We start from the raw sequence: 22654 nt of genomic DNA on the forward strand, positions 1-22654 counted from the left end.
AGGGAAAGATAGATGGTTGCTCCATGCACTTGAAAAACTGACCAACCTGGACTTGTCTCAGGTAAAAAATCAGTCCTTTCCTATTGCCTAGTCTTGTCAGTTCCTCAGCGTGCCTATCCGTGTTACATGAGCTCAGTGGGCCATCTAGGAGGCAAATATCTTCTAAGGGCAAAGTCCACGGAAAAGGTTCCAGAACTCTAGTAGAATAGCCACCTCTGCCTGGGCAGGCAGAGTATGCTGCAAAAATACACGGCACCAACATCTCAGTAGTTTAACAGAAGTTTATTTCTCATTCCCATAAAGTCCATTACAGGTGCTCTCCATGGAGGTGGGGGGCTCAGGATCCCAGATGACTTTGACTTTTTGTGGCCCCTGTTTCTATATGGGCTTCCACGACTGATGCAGGAAGAACACTACAGAGTCCTGCACCAACAAACAAAAGCCTTAGCCCAGAAGTGGGGCTTCTGCTCACAACCCATTACCCACAAGTATCCTTCATCTGCAACTGGGAGGAGAAAACCATAACAACTCCTTTTACTCTTCACTAGAACACTGGCCCTGTGAGGGTGTATCTTTGGCTCTTTTGCTCACTACTATGTTCTCAGTCTAGAACAGTGTCTGGGCACACAAGCGGCCCCCATGAAATCGACTGAACGTAGCACCAAGATGTCCACCTGTATCCTGGGATGAGAACAGGGTACCCAAAGCCTAAGGATGAGGGCGATGGGCAATGGCTATGTAGAAGGGAGCTTCATAGTTGTCTGTGCTTATGAACTAATACTTGGTGTAGTTCATCTGGGGAAGAAAATAAAATCCTGCTGAGAGCACCAGCTCAGGTGACTTACACCATAATGTACTGATGTACTGAGGCCAAGGACTAAATCAACTGAGCATAATCACCACCTACAGTGCCATAAATACATCTGCTTCCTTACTGCAGTCTGCCCAGCAGATCACTGGGGAGCAGGGGAAAGGGAAACAAATGCACATGGGCTGAGCATCCACCACTGGCCAGGCTGTGAGGTGCTTTTCTTTCAGCAACTCCTCTTGTCCTAGAATAACCCTGAGTTGAAATAGAGAACATGGAGACCGCAGTGTTTTGGCAACCAATCAAGCCACAGGAATGTTCTATAGTTAGAAACAGATACAACACAATGTCATCCAGTGCCCTGCAGGGGTAAGTACACATCCTGTTAATCGTGCTTTCAGGGCTCACTGATGCAGCTAAGGGACAGCCGACTCACTGCCTACCATCTTGAAGAAGTCCTTGTATCTGAGCCTTAACTTCATCTTTCATAAGGTATTTGGAAGAGATCATTTAACCCCCTTCCTGACACCACCTAAAACCTCCAATAGGAACACATGCTGAGTCACTGTTGTAGACAGGAGTCCTAAGACGATCCACAGCCCATAGAGATATTCAGCCATCTATTAGTTGCCAATTAAGGCTCTTGTTAAACGCTGTGTAAAGAGACAGATGGACTCTGCCTGCCTAGTAATGGTTTACAGTGAAAGACAATATGAATGCAGATTCACTCATCTTTGCCTACCACTCAGCATCACTTCCCAAACCTTTCCTCTTGGGAACCCAATCTCCTGCCACACCCAGTAAACCGTATCATACAGGCAGCACACACTGCAGTTCCTAAGCATAACGCTATCCTTGTGTGTTTGTGTGTGTGCTTTTTAATTTGAGACGTGAGCACGTGTGGGTGCACGAATGGTGGGGAGAGGCAGGAGAGGATAAGGGAAAAGCAGATTCCTTACTGAGCAAGGAGCCGAGATTCTCGGCTGGATCCCAGGAACTGAGATCATTGACCTGAGCTAAAGGTACTTAATCAAGTAAGCCCTGCAGGTGCCCCTGTCCTTTTTCTTAAAGACAAACGAAAGCCAAATGAAAAAGCAAATAAAATCATGAGCTCATCCTGAACTCCTGTTAATTTTCTTTTAGGCCAAAAAAAAGTGCTCTATGTTTTATCATACTGAGATTATAAGGTCTACTTTCTTTTACTGCAGAAATTTCTTTACACGTAATACATAATCCATGGCTAAACATTCCAACCCGTTTTCATATGATCTCATTAGAGATGTTTATCTTTTTCAAACACTACCAATGAGGTATAAGATAGTGCATTAGTATTTTATCTGGCAGATTCCCTAGTGGTGAAGTAAATTACATCTCATCACAGTAAAAATGGTGCTAAAAGGATTCAAGAGCTAAAGTTGCTAAAATGTTCAAGGAACTCAAATCATGTCCAATTTTGGGAAGAGTGTCCAATTACATGGGAGAGGATGAAAATCCAATTTGGTTCTTGGAAAATTTGACAATTCATTTTTGTGTCATAGATCTCTTGAAATAGGTAATCCTAGTACCTTGAAGGCAATGGTATGCAATTAAACATGCAGGTTATTGCTTTTTCTTTTGGAAGACCATGCTACAAATGTTTCTATCAATGTGTTTAAAGCTGGCTGGGAATTCATGGCAAAACCAACAGTATTTACCATCTGTAGTCACAAAAGATTGATTCATGTATGCTTCTGCTATTAAAAGCTGTATTGGCGATTTTGCCAGGTAGAATTGCAAAAATGTTTCTTTCAACACCTTTCTTGCTAATGAATTCCCTGAAGGTTATGTGTAAAAATGTGAATAGTACAAAACTACTTACAGGAATCCCTGGCAGAGTCAACCTTGATTCCTTTCTGTTAAATATATTTGTATCACTAAATTTTTCACTGATTAAGTATTATTCATGCTTTTGTATTTTGTTTTGTAAACCTCATGGTCACCTCTATTTGGTGAATTTCTTCAGAATGAGGACCCTGGATAAGCTTCTGTTCAGTTTAGCGGTGGAGTTTCTGGTGTCTAAGAAGGCTTGATCTCCTGCTGAAGTTTCTTCTGCACACGCTACAAGTATATGGTTGCTCACCTGTGTGGGTTCTCCGATGTTTAATAAGGTGGGAGTTCTGACTGAATTTTTTTCCACATTCATGACATGTAAAGGGCTTCTCTCCAGTGTGAGTTCTTTGGTGTGTATGTAGATTTGTATTTTGACTGAAGCTTTTCCCACACCAGGAGCATTTGTATGGTTTTATTCCTTGGTGGGTTGTTAAGTGCTTATTAAGATCAGAACTCCATCTAAACCTCTTATCACACTGTTGACATTTATATGGTTTCTCTTCAGTGTGAATTCTTTGGTGTTTAATAAGGTCAGAGCTAACTTTGAAGCTTTTCCCACATTCCTGGCATTTAAATGGCTTTTCTCCAACACGGGCTTTCTTATGAAGATCCATAAGTTTTAGCAACTCTTGTTTCCAGCTTGAAAGTTTCTTTCTTTTCTTTATGGGAAAATCTCGGTGCCACTTCCCCATCCTGTGTGTATCACCATGATTTTCCTTGCCTGTCATTTTCTGGAGAACTTTCACTCTGGTCTTTTTTGATACGATGTCTCCTGGTGCCTGTATTTCTAAGTCAGAAAGACATACAGGCTGATGGTTCTCAGTGTCAGTTTTGAGCTTTAACCCTATGGGAATAAACATAATAATCAGCCAAATGTAGGGAAGAGCAAAATAGAAAAATTCAATGATTACTGACATAGAAAATACAGATAAGCAGAATTTATTATTTTTTTAGACTTTATTCATTTGAGAGAGAGACAGAGACTGCAACAGAGAGCACAAGCAGAGAAGAGAGGGAGGAACAGGCTCCCCACTGAGCAGGGAGCCAGATGAGGGGCTCAATCCCAGGACCCTGGAATCATGACCTGAGCTGAGGCAGACATTTAACCAACTGAGCCGCTGAGGTGCCCCAATAAGCAAAATTTTAAATGCTAATTCCCTGCAAAGGTTGCTATCAAAGAACATTTGTCCTCTTCCCATGGTAATATTTACCTGTAGGCAGCTCTCCAAGACTGTCCTTGAACTCCAAGGGCCCTTGAACCCATGGCTCTTCTCCTTGTTCTAGATAGGAGATCACTTTAGGTTTGGGGAGCACAAATAATGCTGTGAAATGGAAAAAATGGAGGTCAAGGACTGGGAACTCAACAACTGTCCACCCACTCCGTACTATTTCAGAAGCAGCAAAGGACAGTTTACAGTGGTCAGTGAGTAAGTAGACTCTCCCATCTGGTTTTGGGTTTATACTATACTGTATACACAATGGAGAGATGGAGAAATAAACCTAAGCCAGATTCATGGAGAAGATAAAGTGCATGGGAATCCATCCACAGTGCCCCTCTTCTGCCACCAAGATTGCCCTATATTTGAACAAGATGGAACCAAACACCAGAGTCTGCAGGGAATACAAGTTAGTCCTATTAATCCTTAGGATTAGCCCAAGTCTAGCAGAGCAAGGTACAGGTCAGTGGATTACTAATGTATCATGTGCATCAGTGATTCCCCTCATGATAACAGTTAACTTCTTACTTAGCCCCTTAAGCAGCACACACTGGACTAGGAAAGATTTCTCCTACTCCTTCAGCTCACTGCTTCTTATCCATGTGGAAAAAAACAGACCAGAATCAGAGAAACTTTTCTAAATATACATTGTCAAGTTGGAGAACTATTCATCACTCAGTCAATATGTAATGATTGGCTAAAATGTGCCAGGCACTCTCTTTGGGCTAATGATATAGCGGTGATTAATCCAAGCCCCTGATCTCACAGGAGCTCACCTTCTGGTGGGAGCAGACAACCAAACAGCAATAACGTTTTCAGCACGTGATGAATATTTTGAAAAAAATTAAAGCAGGATAACTCAGCATTTAGGATTCTGCTTCTCTGAAGCTATTTTAGATGAGGTAGTATGAAGACCTCCTTGAAAAGCTGATATGCAGCAAAAACGTAAAAGCTAGAGTTTTTGCCAATGGCCAGAAATGTGTGCCAGGCAGAGGAAAGATCAAAGTAGAAGTGAGGAAGGCAAGTTCAAGAAAAAAAAAGATCAGTGAGGCTCAGGAGGACTGAGCAAGGGCACAAGTGGCAGCAGATGAGGGCACCACGGTGTACAGGGTCAGATCTTAGAGGACCCTAAGCACTTCAATAAGGTGTGCATTTTATTCTGAATGTGATGAGAAGCCATTGTAAGGTTTGAAATGGGAAATGTCATGATTTCATCAGGTTTTTTAAAGATTCTGGAGTGTGGGAAGGCAAGCGGCAGGGGCACCAGTCATAAAGTACTGAGGTCAGTCTGGTTAGACAGGCTGCTGGCTTAAGCCAGGATGCTAACAGCACAAGGAGATGAGACATGGCTGCACTCAGGCTACACTGTGGAGGTGGAGCCAAAAGGACAGGGATGCATTAAAATGGATTATGACGGCAAGATCACAGTCAAGGATGACTGTATGTTCCTTCCTCTTAGTTCCCGGGCAAATGTTCTTTACTGAGAAGTGAGAGATATGAGGACAGATTTGGGAGAGGAGAAAAAATAAATCAAGAATCTACAAAACAAAAAAAGGAATCTACATAGCATCTGGAGGGTGCATCTCCCCAAAGGTCCCCAGGTGATCTGCATATACCCTACCCCTGTCTACAGACCATCTAGTTCAGAAACAACCAGTTATTGGAACAAAGCCTCTCAGATGAATACATTCCCAGGAAGCAGAGAACATGACAGATTACTCAACTTCTACCCAATGGGAGAGGGAGATTCTTTACCTAGAGAGATGACAGTCTCATAGTTTTCTCGCATTACATCATTGTAGAGGGCCTTCTGAGTGGGATCCAGTAACTCCCATTCTTCCTGGGAAAAATACATGGCCACTTCTTCAAATGTCAACAAGCTCTAAAGAAGACAATGGACTTCAGCTCTGTACTTGCCACTACAGAAGCAGCCCTACTTTCTGGCCCATGAACTACATGGTAGGCAAGGCTGAATGAATTAACAGCAAATAATTTTTTAAGTGAAAAGGGAGAAAAGAAGGAGGCAAAAGGATCAGCAGCAGAGTAGGAGATGCCTAGTTTCTAGAGAATATTGGCACATGTGAGCACCTGCACAACAATGTGGGTCCTGGGCAGCAAGGGAGCCCTCAATAGCTGGATCACACAGCTCACCTGGGACTCAGGCAAGATGAGCTCAGGTGCCACTGTCGATTCTTTGGTGATTATCTGCTCAGGAAAGGCTAGGATCTTGTGAACAGGCACAGCTGTGGGTGGAAAAGAGCCAGAGGAAATTTCTCTTGCTACTGATTATGAACATCTTTAGGTTATTTCTAAAGTACAGATAATCCTGATTCTTTGAGCCGAAATGGAATACTTTTAAAACTATTACATCTGGGCAGCCTGGGTGGCTCAGAGGTTTAGCACCACCTTCAGACCAGGCCCTGCGTACGACACAGCAATTGCACTGTTGGGGATTTACCCCAAAGATACAGATACAATGAAACGCCGGGACACCTGCACCCCGATGTTTCTAGCAGCAATGTCCACAATAGCCAAACTGTGGAAGGAGCCTCGGTGTCCATCGAAAGATGAATGGATAAAGAAGATGTGGTTTATGTATACAATGGAATATTCTTCAGCCATTAGAAATGACAAATACCCACCATTTGCTTCAATGTGGATGGAACTAGAGGGTATTATGCTGAGTGAAATAAGTCAATCGGAGAAGGACAAACATTGTATGTTCTCATTCATTTGGGGAATATAAATGATAGTGAAAGGGAATAGAAGGGAAGGGAGAAGAAATGTGTGGGAAATATCAGAAAGGGAGATAGAACATAAAGACTGCTAACTCTGGGAAACGAACTAGGGGTGGTGGAAGGGGAGGAGGGTGGGGGTGACTGGGTGACAGGCACTGAGGGGGGCACTTGACGGGATGAGCACTGGGTGTTACTCTCTATGTTGGCAAATTGAACACCAAAAATAATAAATTTATTATTTAAAAAAAAAGAATTGAGTATCTATTAACCCCTACATGGGGATCCCTGGGGGGCTCAGCAGTTTAGCGCTTGCCTTTGGCCCAGGGCGCGATCCTGGAGTCCCGGGATCGAGTCCCACATTGGGCTCCCAGCATGGGGACTGCTTCTCCCTCCTCCTGTGTCTCTGCCTCTCTCTCTGTGTCTCTATCTCTATCATAAATAAATAAATAAATCTTAAAAAAAATCTCTACAACAGGTTCCCCAGTTGACTTTCTTTGGTTTCATGAATGAAAGCAATAAAAGGATTTTTTTTCCTTATGCATCATGAAATATTCAGCTGGGCAAAATTAAGAAGTGTTTAAAATTGCAGAACTCTGTCCACTGTGCCAAGGAATAGAAATGGGCAAGTAGAAATTAACTTGGTGAGTTCAAGAAACAGCAGTATTAGTATGGATAAAGAGGAAAGGTACAAGTGGTAGATGCTTAGAGGCCAGATCTTGGAGCTCCTGGGTACTTTGGTGAGGAATTTAGATTTTACTTGAAAGAGTGAGAAGTCATTATAAGATTTTTAAAAGGGTGACATCAAAATCCATCAGAGTTTTTAAAAACCTTGGCTGTTGCATGAAAAGTACATTGTGGAAGGCTAAGAATGGTGCCAGCAAGCACCAGTTAGAAAGTACTGAGGTGAGCCTGGTTACACACTCCCCTGGATTAGACCAAGATAACAATTCAAGAGGATGAGACATGGTTAGATTCAGGGTATACTGTGAATGTGGAGCCACGAGGAAGATTAGGAGTGGGGAAGAAGAGCAAGATCAGAGTAAAGAATGATCACAAGTTTTCTGGCCTAAGATATTTGGTGAGTGGTGCTACTCTTTATGGAGACGGAAAAGGCAAAAGAAGAGATTTAAAGGAAGGGAAGGGAGAGATCAAGAATTTTAGGGTAAAGAATGAGCATATGCACTTGGAAAAAGCTCCCCAGGTGATCTGGATACACCTTTCCTCTGTCCACACACCAGCTAGTTGAGAACCAGTTACTAGAACACAGTTTCTCAGAGAAATACATTCCCAGGAAGCAGAGAACATGACAGATTACTCAACTTCTACCCGATTGGAGAGGGAGATTCTTTACCTAGAGAGATGACAGTCTCATAGTTTTCTCGCATTACATCATTGTAGAGGGCCTTCTGAGTGGGATCCAGTAACTCCCATTCTTCCTGGGAAAAATACATGGCCACTTCTTCAAATGTCAACAAGCTCTAAAGAAGACAATGGGCTTCAGCTCAGTACTTGCCACTACAGAAGCAGCCCTGCCATCTGGTCCACGGTAGACCCTGGGCACTCAAGGAATTAATAGCACTTTTTTTTTTTCTTTAAGAAGGCAAAAATGAAAAAAGTAAGGGATCATCAACAACCTAGGAGGTGCCCAGTTTCCCAGGGAGTACAATGGGGTTAATATGCCTGCGAGCTGGGCAGAGTGGGTCCTAGGCAGCAGAGGAAGGCAGCTCTCAATAGCTGGATTGCACAGCTCACCTGGGACTCAGGTAAGATGAGCTTGGGTGCCACTGTCCGGTCTGTGGCATTTGTCTGCACAGGAAATGCTAGGATCTGGTGAGCCGGCACAACTGTGGGTGGAAAAGAGCCAGAGGAAATCTCTCACTTATCTATAAACATCCTTAGCTCATTTCTAAAATATAGATGATCCCAATTCTTTGGGTAGAGTGGGGACATCCTTGCAAGAGTGTGTGATTCCCTGAAGTGGTCTTGTCATCATACAAAAGAGCCATGTATCTACCAGTCATTATAATAGGTTCCCAGTCATTATAATAGGTTCCCCAGTTTTTATGAGTAAATGAAAGAAAAACCTTTTATCTTCCTCTCATAATGTGAATTGTTCTAAGGCAAAAATTCAACATATTCAAAAATGAAGTACTCAGGATATCCAGTGTACGATGAGATGATGTAGTTTTGTTTTTGTTTTTTTTTAATCATTTATTATTTTTCTCCTGGTACAAAAGTGTGTTCACATTCCACTCTGCTTTGTAACGAACAGAGTTCATGGGGTTATTACCCAGGTTCTGTAGGTTGGATATTTCTGTACCCTAGGCCAACTCACAGCTTACCCACAGCTGGGCTCTACCACAACCTCGAGGACATCATAACTGCTAACATGCCTGTTTGCCCATCCACATAGCTGGGGACACAGAAAATCCTCACAATGTTCTGGCTGACCAAATTCCTCTAATAGCTCCCAAAAGAAGGGAATTATCATAATGTGCCTTACCCCTCTCACATACAGGCTCAGTTTCTTTATGAATATCCCTGCTCAGCTGTTCTTGCAGACCCTGGTATGTATTCCAGAATTCTTCATCCTGGGCCATGCCCACTGGTTGGGATTCTGCTGTTTCTCCCAAGAGCACTGCCTCCTTTCCCAGCTCTTGGACAGCAACCTAGAAATAATCCCCATTTTTGTTACCACAAAAATTACTTTTAGTTTCGGGGTTGATTGTAAAAGGAAGAAAAAGTGAATAGTCCAGATGATGGAAAGTGTGTGACACTAAAGGAAATGACAAAAGGCTTAAATTCGGCCAATTTTCTACAGAGAGCTACCCAGAATGTTGCAATATTAGGATACAAGGGGGGAAAATGTGGCTATTGCTAGGCCTCTGACACAGCAGGCCCCACCCATATGCATATAGACCAGCTTAGATCACTAACAGGGCTACAATAGGCCACCTGTTCTCATACTAGGTTGACAGGCTTTCTCTTGGCTTAGATCCCTCTTTAGTGGGCAGCCCGGGTGGCTCAGCAGTTCAGCACCTGCCTTGGGCCCAGGGTATGATCCTGGAGACCCAGGATCAAATTCCACATCGGGCTCCCTGCATGGAGCCTGCTTCTTTCTCTGCCTCTCTCTCTCTCTCTCTGTGTCTCTCATGAATTTAAAAAAAAAAAAAAAATCCCTCTTTAGTGTTTTTCTGTCTTCTCATTTTCTCAAAAGATTAAAAAATTGACAAAGGAAGTGGTCTCCTCCACCAGATTATCCCCATACCCAGGCAAGGTTTTCACAGAACAGGGATGAAATGAAAGAAGATTTGGCCCCAGCCAACCTCTGAATGATTTTGGCCTTAAACATATGCCTGCCCTTTATTCCCCCCAGTAGGCCTGAAGCCAGTTACTGTTCTGCCACCTGGCTAGGGACATGTTCCCCATTACCCAGCAGATCCAAGGACCATCGAGAGCACTGTGGAGCCTCTCTCCTATGAGTCAGAGGACACTATCCCTCAACGTATTTCTTTTTTCAGCTACTCTGCTAGAATTTTCAAATGTTTCCCTTTCTTCTGCCTAATTTTCTCTCCCTTTGCATTCTTCTCCAATTATTTGGGTTTTCCTTCTCCTTACTATCTCCACTCAACTTTCATTTTAAGTGTTCACCCTTTTCCAAGTCCTCTTCCTCTCCAGCTCCTTACTATCTTTTATTCATTTGGAGCCCAAAACCCATGTCCTTGGACAAGCCAAACTAGACTTACTACTCTTGATGAACTCTGGCTCTAAAGAGCACAAAAGCAATTCTTCTCGAAGGCCAGGAAGTATCTGCCAAGGATCTGTGAAACCTGTGGATTACTGCTGTGGGTTTTTGGTTTCTGGTCCTGCCTTAGATGTCCTACAACAGAAGAGTGACCCAATTCACCTTATTTCTCAATTAAATACCCACACCCATATCCACTTTCATCTTATTTGAATGCATGAATCAGGAATCTTTCTTCTCACCCCATTCCTCGTTTGACAAGATTCCCTCTGCAAGTGTTCTACCAGGACCACAGCCTCCTCAATGCTCTGTAGATGGTCCTTCCTTATCCGGCTTTGGGTGTCACTGGGTAGAATGGTCACAAATTGTTCTAGCACAAGCAGTTCCAAAATCTGCTCTTTTGAGTGGATCTCTGGCCTCAGCCACTGACGGCATAATTTCTGAAGTTGTCCAACAATTTCACGGGGTCCCACTTCTTCCTGATAGCAGAAGTTCCGGAAGTGCTGGCGACAGCTTTCAGGACTGAGACTGTCCGTTTGTGCGATATAGTTCTTGCTGTGACTGGAACTCTCTATCACAGGCCCCTTGTTTTCCCACAGAGCCTTGATCTGAGGGTTCAAACAGTCAGCCACCTTCAGATCTACCATCATTATTCAGCTGCAGGAATAGTTTTACTCTTGTGTTGGACACCCCAGCAGGACCACCTTTGGCATACAATGCCCAGTCAGCTCTGGAACAAAATCAATAAAAGGATCTTCTTCCTAAAACACTAAGAGCAGAAAAAAAGTGCACATCAGTAAGAAAGTCACATGAACTTTTTTTTTTTTTTAAGATTTTATTTATTATTCATGAGAAACACAGTGAGAGGCAGAGACACAGAGAGACAAGCAGGCTGCATGCAGGCAGCCCCACCTGAGACTTGATCTGGGTCTCCAAGATCACGCCCTGGGGCAAAGGCAGGTGCCAAACCACTGAACCACCCAGGGATCCTTCACATGAGCTTGGATACCCACTAGTCACAATGGGAGAAAAATGAAGAGAAAAATCCTGCCTTGCTTTCCTTTTAAAGAATCCACCGCCAGCCCCTTTCTCTCTGCTATTCGCCACTTGAAATAAGGCACAGTTCACTATAGACAAACGCCCACTGAGGACTTGGCCTTGGTAAATATGGTAACGATTCAGGAAAGGTTAGACAGTGAGAACATTGACCCCTCCGGCTGCACAGAGCTTGGGGGTTATGCAAACACCTCCTCGTCGGGCGTCCTATCCCAGCTTCCCCAAGCCCAGGGAGGATCAGGGGAACATTCTGAGTTCCTCTTAAATTTTAACGTGTCAGCCCAGTCTTCTGTCTCTAGCAAGGGAGTCCAACTTCTCGGACCCTTCATCCTCTTGTGAAGACGGAAGCCCTCGGTGCGTGGAACGTTCCAGATTCTCCTTCCCACTGACCGATAGGGGCAGGAGAGCTGGGACCCAAAAGTGAGAGCAGAGAAGGAAAGCAATCAGGGAAAAGCAGTCCTATCTCAGCGCGCAGCCAGGGGCCACGGAGCTAGAGCTCAACACTCCTCGGGGACGCTTCCCTGCGAGCAGCACAGAGGGCGCCGGGCACGGATCGGTTCCTGCGTTTAAAGCTCTCTTGACTTGAACCAGAAAAACCACCGCTGACCTTTCCTTTGCTTACAAAACGCTTCTCCAAAGGCCAAGGCGCAAGGGAGGAGAGGAGAGTCGCTGGCGTGGGGCGCCGTCCGCCCACCTTCCCTTTCCTCCACGGTCACTTGGACCTCCAGGCAAGGCTGAGCAAAGTCCCGGCGCCCCGCTTCCCACGGGGCTCCCAGGCGGCCGGCCCGGCTGCCCCGCGGCTCAGCGGGCCCCAGCACAGGCCCGGGCCGGCCACGGCGGCCAGCGAGGCGAGACGGCGGCGCGGCCTCGGAGCCTGACGGCGGGGCTCCCGGGCCCGTCCCGCCACCAGGCTGCGCCCGCCCGGCCCAGCGGCGCCACCGCCCACGGACAATGGCGGCGGCCGGGGCCCCTCGGCAGCTCCGGGCGCCGCCGCTCCCCCTGCCGCCGGCTCACCTGCAGGCCGCCGCCTCCGCCCGGCGCGCTCCGAGCCCGGCCTCAGCACCGGCCCCCAGGCCCGCGGCGCCCCGGGGCCCATCCGACGCGGCGCTCGGGCCGGAAGCGCCCTGACGCCCTTCCGGGGAGGGGCTCCGAGCAGCCGCGCCGCCGCGGGCCGCCGCCTCGCCCGGGGGAGCGGCCTTCCGCCCGGTGCCGCCCTGGCGGCCGGGAAGAACTAGTGCCCCCGAGCGCCCGGCCCGCCGCGGCCTGGGGGCGGGGGGCGGCGCGGCCGGCTGGTGCCTGCGTGGCCCTCGGGCGGCCGGCGGCGCCTGGTGCCCCGAGCCCCGCCGGGAGCGTGGCCGCCGCCGCGCTCGGGGCCCTGGGCCTTGCCCGAGCTCTCGTCGCGGTCAGGCGGCTCCGAGGCCTTGCTTGGCCCTCCTCAGGGCCGCGCGCCCCTCGCAGCCATCCCGGGGGCCCGGTGAGGTAGGTTCCGGCCGTGAGGCATGCTCCCGGAACCCGGCACCCCGCCCGTGGGCGTCCCCGCGGCCTCTGCCAGAGCTCGTGCGCCCCGCTTCTCAGGCTCCGGGCATCTCGGGTGCCCAGGCCTCCCAGCGTCAGCCGTTGCCACGCGGCGGGCTGCTTGTCGGGTGGCCCGCGGGCGGCCAGGGCTAGAGCGCACGGGCAGTGCCTTCGCCGCAGGGGCTCCGGCCGGAGGGCGCGGCGTTTCGGCGACCCTCCGTGGTCACACGGGCCAGGAGGGACGCGAGCCCGAAGCCGAGCGCCGCGCGAGCCGAAGGAAGGGAAAGGGGGTTTTTCCTTGGGAAATGGCAAAGGTCCCCCCAGGGAGTGGGGTCCGGCGCACGCGGACGGAGAGCTGGAGAAGACTGCGGTGTGAGCACACCCGCCATACGTTCTCACTAGGTGCGATCCCGCTAGTGTTGGGGGGAAGGCCTCAGGTTAGAAAAGAAGTTCTTGTAGACCTCTCACGGGGGCGCCGCGGGGCAGCGAAGAGACTGCATTTCCTAGACTAAACCTGGAGCATCACTGGAGGCTGTTTGAGGGACCATCTTTCTGGGGCAGTTGATCCGGAAGGAAGGTAAAGGTGGGAATGAAAATGGGAGGCCAGTACCCGGCCGCATATTACCTTTTTGTTTGTTTTTTAAGATTTATTTATTTATTCATGGTAGACATAGCGAGAGACAGAGAGGGAGAGAGGCAGAGGGAGAAGCAGGCCCCATGCCGGGAGCCTGATCCCGGGACTCCAGGATGGCACACTGGGCCAAAGGCAGGCGCTAAACCGCTGAGCCACCCAGGGATCCCCTTACTTTGGAATCCTTTGTGCTTCTCTGATCCTTTCGGAGCAAGAGCAAAGAATTAAACACAGGAGGTAAGAATAGGCATCTGCCTAGGTCAGTGGAGTAGGTTTCAGAGCAGGTTCATTTCCTGGGAATCTGAGTCAGGTTGAGAGTTAGTTTGTTCAAAGGCAGCGCTTCTTTCCAGGCTTCGAGAACCAGTGGACAGTAGTGCTCGTAGCATGGAGATCCTCACCATCAGACCCAAGGCTGAGCATGTAATTGGAACTTCCTAAAGTGAATAAATGAAGTCTGCAGCCGTGGCCTTGCATGCCACTGGTGGGCCTGATTCATAACATGGGGGTGGAGGATGTTGGGGGAGAAAAACTAAGAGACCCTGAGAAAGCAAGAAGAAATAAGGTATAAACTGGGGGATAGTGAATGAGGGTCGGTAATGATTTTTGTAGTTTGAAGTCTGTGCCAGAGTTGCTTCCCCTTGCTGTGGAGCCCACCAACGTGGCCCCAGCCTTTCCTTTTGAAATCTTGTTCCCCGCCCGGGCACTGCTTGAAAAATGCTCAGTGTACAGCTGGGAAGCGGTGAGAGAAAAGACTTGCACTTGATTCCGAGACACCGTGCAGCTGCCATAGCGGGCCGAATGGTTTTGCTGCGTGGCAGGCTGGAGTTAGTAATGCTGCTGTTATAGATAACCAATTCTCTCTTTTTGCTTTTTCCATTTATATAGTCATCACTGACTAATTCCCTCAGTGATAGCTGCCTTTCAGAAGGTTGCTAGATCTTAGTCTGCATTTGCTCCACACCCTCCTCAGGATCATAGTCTTTCATGACTCTCTCAGTGCTCCACAAGACAGTAGGCATTTCTAGCAATAGATATGGGGGGAAAATTAGCAGCCTGGACTCTTCTGGGTTTCCAGATGAGAACCTTGTAATAATTCTTTGTAGTGAGTAATGAATGAAAGCTAATCAGGCTCTGCAGTATAGGTGAGGAAAGATAAGATAATAACAATCATTTTCCTCATTTCTCTGACATACTTTTCTTTCTTCGTAGCACCTGAAATGGATAAAAGTTGCGGTTTTTGTTACTTCTCATGAGTTGTGTGTCTCGAATGAAAACTATGAAATTAATCTAGGACATGGAATGGCACTGGGCATCCAGGAGGACCTGCAAGGAATAACTGAGGAATATCAGAAACACCAGTAGAGAAACCTTTTAAATTTCTTCAAGCGGGAGAAAAAGTGAGTATTGTTTCAAATTAAGGAAAATCTACAGTGGAGAGAAATTGAATAAAGTCACAAATTTTAAAAATCTGCTATTTAACATCCTAATGTAAATTTAGAACGACAGATGAAAGATCAAATCTTTAAAAGTATTTTTAAATATGGTAAAATGTTTTTAAAACTTTTGGGCCAGGATTCTGAAACTTGGTAACTCCAAAATATGGAAAAGCTTCAGTGAAAAATATTCGACTCTTAAGAATATACCAGATATACACAAGGAAGATGCTCTGAGAGTGGAAAAGTGCCACCAGGAAATTTTTACATACTTACATTTTACCCTGGTAAACATAAGTTGAAGCTCAGTCTTTGAGGATGCTATATTGAATGTAATACATGTTAGATTTCTTCACATGAACAATAGTACCTACTAACTTTCTTGTTCACCTAAAGATACTCTACAGCTGTTCTGGAATGCCAGCTGTCAGGACATTGCAATGTCAGGATAGCTTAGAATCTTCATCCAAGTGGATGGACTGCCACCCAGTGAACACTGCTTACAGAGCACCATGATCACCATTTTTTTTTTTCTTTGTGGCAGTGATGTAAAATCAGGTCCTTTTGGAAGGGGAGAAACCACACTGCATCTCTGCTACACAAGATTACTCTGCCTATGCCCTTGAGGCTTTTATACTCCCTTCTCAAGCAGTATTTTGCACGTAGACTTATCTCACTTGGGTTTGTTCTTGTGGACATATCTTGCCTCTCTCCTGCTGTCTCTTTCTCTGTTGAGTTAGGGAGAGTATGCAGGTATTCCCATTATTCCTGACTGGTGCTGCTGTATGTGTCAAGAAAGAGGAGAATGGGGTTCTGAAAACAGACTGTCCATATCTTGCAGGAGTGACAGCTAGGTAGCGCTTTGATAGTGGTGGTTCTCTGAGTTCTTAAGATCTTCATCTCTAGGCTAGCACTTCCAACATGAGCCTTTATCCCTTTTGGCCCACTCCCCCTCCTTCCGTACAAATCCTGGTGCCTTTGGGGTCTTTAAGCTAGTCTTTTTGTTTTGCTTTTATTTTTTTTTCCAATCCGGCAAGGCTTTTCCCTTTTCTTCTCCTGTTGGTTGTTTGAAACCAAATTCAGTATGAATAAGAGAGGGAAATATACAACATTGAATTTGGAGGAGAAGATGAAGGTTCTCAGCAGGATTGAAGCTGGACGATCTCTTAAAAGTGTAATGGATGAATTTAGAATCAGTAAATCAACATTTTATGACATCAAAAAGAATAAGAAATTGATTTTGGACTTTGTACTGAAGCAGGACATGCCATTAGTAGGGGCTGAGAAGAGAAAGAGAACAACAGGAGCCAAATATGGTGATGTGGATGATGCAGTCTACATGTGGTACCAACAGAAACGCTCAGCTGGCATCCCTGTTAGAGGTGTGGAGCTTCAAGCTGCTGCAGAGAGATTCGCACAGTGTTTTGGGCGAACAGACTTTAAAGCTAGCACTGGTTGGCTTTTTAGATTTCGAAATAGGCATGCGATTGGGAATCAAAAAGTATGTGGGGAACAAGCCCTAAGTTCGGCTTCAGAAAATGTTGAAGCCATTTCGACAAAATCTATACATGCTTATCAAAGAGGAGAAGCTGAGTGTAGCTCAGCTGTACAGTGGGGATGAAACTGACCTCTTTTGGAAGTCAATGCCAGAAAACATTCAGGCAAGCAGGAAAGAGATCTGCCTGCCTGGGAGGAAAATAAACAAAGAACGGTTGTCTGCTCTTTTATGTGCAAATGCAGATGGAACTCATAAATTAAAGTCAATCGTTATTGGAAAATCAAAGCTGCCCAAAAGTGTGAAAGAGGACACAAGTACATTACCTGTGATATATAAACCTAGTAAGGATGTTTGGTTCACCAGAGAATTGTTTTCAGAATGGTTCTTTCAAAACTTTGTTCCTGAGGTCAGGCATTTTCAACTTAATGTTTTAGGATTCCACGAAGAGGATGTCAGGGCCATGTTACTTCTGGACAGTTCTCCAGTTCACCCCTCCACCGAATCACTAAGCAGTGAGGATGGGCGGATAAAATGCATGTTCTTTCCCCATAATACTTCAACCTTGATTCAACCAATGCATCAAGGCGTGATCTTGAGCTGCAAACGACTTTATAGGTGGAAGCAACTTGAAGAGAGTCTTGTAATTTTTGAAGAAAGTGATGATGAGCAAGATAGAGGAGAAAAAGGAGTTTCCAAGATTAAAATCTACAACATAAAAAGTGCAGTTTTTAACTGGGCAAAGAGTTGGGATGAAGTAAAACAAATAACCATAGCAAATGCATGGGGAAATCTTCTTTACAAAAAGGAACCTGAATATGATCTTCAGGGCTTAGAAGATGGAGATTATAGAGAAATCCTTGAGAAATGTGGGGAGTTGGAAAACACATTGGCCGATGACAGGGTGTGGATTAATGGGGATGATGAAGAAAAGGGTAGCTCCCCAAAGCCAAAAAGTGGAATTACAAAGGAAGTTATTCAGAAAGGAGGAGGAGATGAAGAACAAACTGCTGAATTTCAATTATCTGCTGTAAGAGAGAGGTTGGACTACCTACTTGACTTCGTTGATGCCACACCTGAGTTTCAAAGGTTCCATTTCACACTGAAAGAGATGCAACAAGAAATAATAAAAAAACAGTTCCAGAATAGAATCCATTCTAGAATTGGTAGTTTTTTGAAACCCAGGCCTTGTATTGTCAAGGATTCCTTCAATATGCCTTCAACTTCTAGTAATTAGATCTTGTGTTTAAAGATTTGTATAGTTGTATGATGCAGACCTGTTGTGAATTGTCATGGTTTTTATCAACTTAATTCACTTTGCATAGCACTGCCCACTTATATATTGTTTATAAGACATAAAATTTTAAAATATTTTTTCTTTAAAGTATAAAAACATTCATTAATCCATTTTTGTTTCTATTATAGACAAAGATCTGAATAATGAAGAGTTATTGTCCCAGATTATCTTAGGTGTAATGGATGTGGGAAGAGCATTACATTTTATTTTATTCAGGCCATTAACAAGGAAGCCATATGCTGATATATAAAATAAAAAGAATAGATTTGGTTGGTTTTCAGTTTAATGGTGTGACATGCTCTGCTTTCTTAAATCTGTACCGCTTAGTGTTCTCCCCCCTTACTGTGCAAGTGACATGGTGATTATAGAAGATACATATTAAAATGATGAAAAGTACCCCCCAACTTCTGTCCACCAAGGATAGTTTAGCATTTTGGTGTATTTTATGTATTTAAAAAGTACACAGATTACACTGTAAATAAAAATTTTTATATCTTATTATCTTAACATGCTTTAGGTCTTGGCATTAATAAAGTGTTAGCATATGTTTCAAGTCTAGGGTAGAATGGATTGTGGAAGACATGGATGGGAATGTGAGATGAGCTTACTGGACAGTTTTTTTTTTTTTTAATTTTTTTTTTTTTAATTTATTTATGATAGTCACAGAGAGAGAGAGAGAGAGAGGCAGAGGGAGAAGCAGGCTCCATGCACCGGGAGCCCGACGCGGGACTCGATCCCGGGTCTCGATCCCAGGTCTCCAGGATCGTGCCCTGGGCCAAAGGCAGGCGCCAAACCGCTGCGCCACCCAGGGATCCCCTTACTGGACAGTTTTGAATTTGTCACTGCATCAAATGCGCCCCCCACCCCCCATGGGTAGTACATTGCCAGCGTAAATGACCGGCAGTCACACTCTTTTGGTAAGTATTCACTGATTCTGGAAGCTTCCCGTTGCTTTTTCGTGCTAGGTACTGGGCCCCATGTTAGGCATTTAGACCTAAATTAGAAAACGACAGGAACAAACCACTGTTCAATGTGTAAGTGCTAGATGAGTAGAGGGTTCGGGAGTGTTTGGGTAGCGGGTGAAGTGTAAGAAGGTCAGAAGTGACTTCTAAACTGGGCTTTAAAGTTTAGGGCGGGCAATGGAAGGGCAATCTGGGCAAAGAGCTCGGGCTCCGCATGCGGGAGTGCGTCTTCTTGAGAAGCTGCAACGTCCCGGGATGTCTGCCGTAGTGGCCACTGGCAAAGAAGAGCAGGAAAGACAAGTCCGGGCCAAATTTTCGTCCCAGGCCGTCCCAGGATTTCGGACTTCCGTCTGGGCCCTCGTAAGGTTCGGTCGGTTCTCCGTCCTAAATGGCTTACCCTTCGTGCCCACTTCTCCGTCCCCGCTGTTCGTGTCCTGGTCCGGGCTGCCATCACCCCTGCCTGGACAACTGCCTCAGTCTCCTGCTTGCCCTCCCCCCCCCCTCCTTTCTCACCCCGTAGCCCGGGCGTCCGGACCGAATCGGGTTAGGCGCCTCCGGGGCTTCCCGTCGGCCTCAGGGCCCGCGCGCAGGCCGGCCCTTCCCGGCGGCCGCACCACCCGGGCTGCGCTCGCCCCTGCTGGGCCGAGAGAGCGGGGCCCGCCGCGGGGCCCAGGGAGGCGCACAACCGAGAGGAGGAGGAGAGTTCCGGGGAGTGCGACGGCGCCCTCCGCGCCGGCTGGGGAGGGGGAGCCGAAAGCCCGAGACCCGTGGGCAGCGCCGGCCCCGCGAGCCCGAGCGGCGGGAGCGGGGGGAGGGTGGGGCGGGCCCTCGGGGAGACGCGGCCACCCGCCCCCGGCGCCGCCATAGAGCTCCCGCCAGGCGGGCTAGAGCGGCCAGGACGGGGAGACTGCGGGCGGGGAGCGGCCCGAGGGGAGCGCGCAGCTGCAGGGTCGGGCACCGGGCAGAGCGGCTGAGGCGGCGGGGGGGGCAGGCGCGGGCCGGGGGGAGCGCGCGGGGCAGGCGCCGGCACCGAGCTCCGGGGGCGGGCTAGAGGCGGGGCTGGGGAGGCGGCGTCTCCGGGTGTGGTCCCGGGTCTCCGAGGCCCGGCTTGTGCTCCTCCCGGGGCCGGGGCCGCGCGAGAGCCGTCCTCGCGGGGCAGGAGCGCGGACGGGCCGCCGGGACGGGGCTCACCTCATCTTTTCAGGACTAGAGCTCCACGGAGAAGCCGGGGCCCTCCCCTCCAGCAGCTTCACCCTCGGGGTAGGGACTCGCACCCGGGTTCTAGGCCGCTTTCCTGCCTTGAGGGCAAGTGGGGGTACGGAGGCCGACACCCCTCCGCATTATGGCCAAACACAGCCCTGGGTTTAAGAGAGAAACCGGTTTTCTTTCCCTACCCTTTGCCTGTGGCAATCTGACCACCTCCCTGGAGGTCTGGAACCTGGCCTGTCACCATTGATGTCTGCCTAGAACTTCTGGGACATTTCAGTGATAAACTGAGGATGTTAACTGGAAGATGTGTCCGAATGTCGCTGGTCTGAACGATTTTTAATCAACCATTTTGTCATTGTTGAATTCACCTAGACCGTTCCCACTGCCCCCTACTTGCTACGTGAAGCCGCACACAGTAAAAAATCACTTCATCAGAAATTGAGTCTCCCTTTCAACTGAAATGGAAGTCCGATTTTAATCAGAAGCGTTTGCAAGCTGGATTGAAGGCTAAAAGGACAAATGCACTTCTATTTTTTCTAATAAACACACTTTTGCTTTAATTAATCTTAACTATTTTTGAGCTGCTGACACCCAAAGAAGTTGGTCTCCCAGTACTAATAAATTTGCTAGTTTCCCGTAACACATTAAGAACTTTTTAATGACTTAGTTGTTTCAAATGTTTGTGAAACATTTACAAAAATTACAAGTCTTTTTTTTTTAATTTTTTATTTATTTATGATAGTCACAGAGAGAGAGAGAGAGAGAGAGGCAGAGACATAGGCAGAGCGAGAAGCAGGCTCCATGCCAGGAGCCTGATGTGGGATTCGATCCCAGGTCTCCAGGATCGTGCCCTGGTCCAAAGGCAGGCGCTAAACCGCTGCGCCACCCAGGGATTACAAGTCTTAAAGCAGTGGTGATTTTGCAAAATTCTACCAGTTGACAGTGTAATTCAAACAGTATATTCTTAAAACGGCTGGGGCTGCAAAACCTGGAATTTCAGATGATTTCAAGACCCATAAATCTTTCTTACGGTAATTAAAATTTCTGATGCGTTTTTCTGGAGAACAAAAGTTTAGTACTAATTTTTCCAGTCCCTGGCCTTACAAGGTTTGTCCTCAGTGATGTCTGGCCTGCTGCTCTTAATCTGCCTCTGCCAGCCAGGTTTTTTCAGTGTTTAAATGTGGTAATTCTCCACCCAGGAGTCCTTCCACTGGTCTTCGGTATTACCATTTCTCCAGGGACAGTCCATGTCACCCAGGTGTCCTCCGTAACCGGTTGGGCTGAGGGGGCAAGGACTTTATTGCCCTGGTGTCAGTCTCCCATTGACATAAAAGCCAGTTGGAGACTTCCAGTTTCTTTTTCAAGGACCAGCGGGTAAAAGTATAAACCTAAAAAGCGTGTGTGCAACGTTAAAATAGAAATGTAAAAGGCACACACTTGGCCATCCCTTGCAGTGACTTCATGAGAGCCTGCAGTAAAGACCTCCAACCTGCTCTTTGATAGGACAAGGAAGAAATCCTCAAACCTGGGATCCCTGGGTGGCTCAGTGGTTAAGCGTCTCCCTTCGGCCCAGGGCGTGATCCTGGAGTCCTGGGATGGAGTCGCGCATTGGGCTCCCTGCATGGAGCCTGCCTCTATCTGTCTCTCTCATGAATAAATAAAATCTTTAAAAAAGATAAAAAAGGAAATCCTCAATCCTTCCTGGAACAGATTGCTCCCTAAAATTTCTGCTAGTGTGGTCTCACATTGGCATCAGTGGCAAATGCTTAGAAGAAAGGCAGTCTTACCAGTATTAACTGCCCGTATATAACACAAATAGACGAGTATTTTCTATGTGCCAGGCACTGAGGTAAATGTTTCACATGGAATATTGTGTGAAATCATCTCATTAAGACAGCCAAGGACAGCTTTGCTTGTGAATTTGCTAGAAGGAGAGCTAGACAAGGGGCTGGGGGGCTTCCTATCGGAAAGCCTCTTTAGTGCAGGGAGTGAATTCCTGAGGGCACTCATTGCTCTAGCCTGACGCTGCTGCAGTGCTCCGAGTAGAAGCAACAGCGGTTGGACCAGCATCAGATCTGCAGGAGTGACACTGTGGGGGAGGGGTGCCTTCCATTCTCAGGAGACTTACAGTTCCCTGAAGGTGCCATCTTAACCCAAGAGAGTGCTCAGTAACATCAGCTTAATGTTACCCACACATTTCATGGCTTCAGCAGCCTTACCAGCCCTGTCCTAATGATCCTAAATTCCCCTCTCAAATCTTCCTCCTCTCCCTTGCTCCTCAAACCCTGTACTACCCCTGCCCCCTTGTGCATAAAGGAAGAAAAATAAGAAACTAAGATTTTTAAAAATTGGCTTAGAAAACCAAGGACAAACTCCTACTATACTGAGGCAGGGCTGAGAGAAGACTGATAAGGAAATGGGGATGAGGGGTGTACAGGTGGTTTCTCTCACTTAAAATTGGGTGTATTTGCTAACCAGTTGCCAGGTAATGTTCCATCTTTTTCTCCCTCAGAGCAGTTAGCTATCTACCTCCAGGGCCAAATCCTAAGAGGTTTTCCTGGCATCAGAATTTCCTACTCCTAGGGATGCGTGGGTGGCTCATCGGTTCAGGTCATGACCCCGGGATGTGGGATGGAGTCCCATGACCGGCTCCCTGTGAGGAGCCTGCTTCTCCCTCTG

At 47.0% G+C, this 22654-nt stretch overlaps 2 protein-coding genes across 10 annotated transcripts; one reads left to right on the top strand and one right to left on the bottom strand.

Moving 5' to 3' along the window:
- Positions 1-263: 263 nt before the first annotated feature.
- On the bottom strand, positions 264-12563 carry LOC119872207 (zinc finger protein 75A). Of its 9 annotated transcripts, none has more exons than XM_038540596.1 (9): positions 12448-12563; positions 10620-11146; positions 9136-9301; positions 8385-8476; positions 7984-8110; positions 6046-6137; positions 5650-5734; positions 3889-3999; positions 264-3521 (listed from the first exon to the last, which is right to left on the bottom strand). In XM_038540596.1, exons 2-9 carry the CDS (start codon positions 11025-11027, stop codon positions 2842-2844), a joined length of 1761 nt encoding a protein of 586 aa, XP_038396524.1. In that variant the 5' UTR covers positions 11028-11146; positions 12448-12563; the 3' UTR covers positions 264-2841. The 9 variants fall into 9 exon arrangements, 8 of the variants coding, with proteins under 8 accessions (XP_038396524.1, XP_038396523.1, XP_038396521.1 ...); XM_038540595.1 differs by having other exon boundaries at positions 5650-5776; XM_038540593.1 differs by having other exon boundaries at positions 5650-5776; positions 5983-6137.
- A 48-nt stretch (positions 12564-12611) lies between these two features.
- Positions 12612-18090, top strand: TIGD7 (tigger transposable element derived 7). Its single transcript, XM_038540601.1, is given in 3 exon segments — positions 12612-12912; positions 14789-16558; positions 16560-18090. Coding segments are annotated over 2 exon segments (1647 nt in total). The 5' UTR covers positions 12612-12912; positions 14789-16096; the 3' UTR covers positions 17745-18090.
- Positions 18091-22654: the final 4564 nt, after the last annotated feature.

The sequence above is a fragment of the Canis lupus genome, chromosome 6 (assembly GCF_011100685.1).
Source record: "Canis lupus familiaris isolate Mischka breed German Shepherd chromosome 6, alternate assembly UU_Cfam_GSD_1.0, whole genome shotgun sequence".
In the NCBI taxonomy this organism is placed as follows: Eukaryota; Metazoa; Chordata; class Mammalia; order Carnivora; family Canidae; genus Canis; species Canis lupus.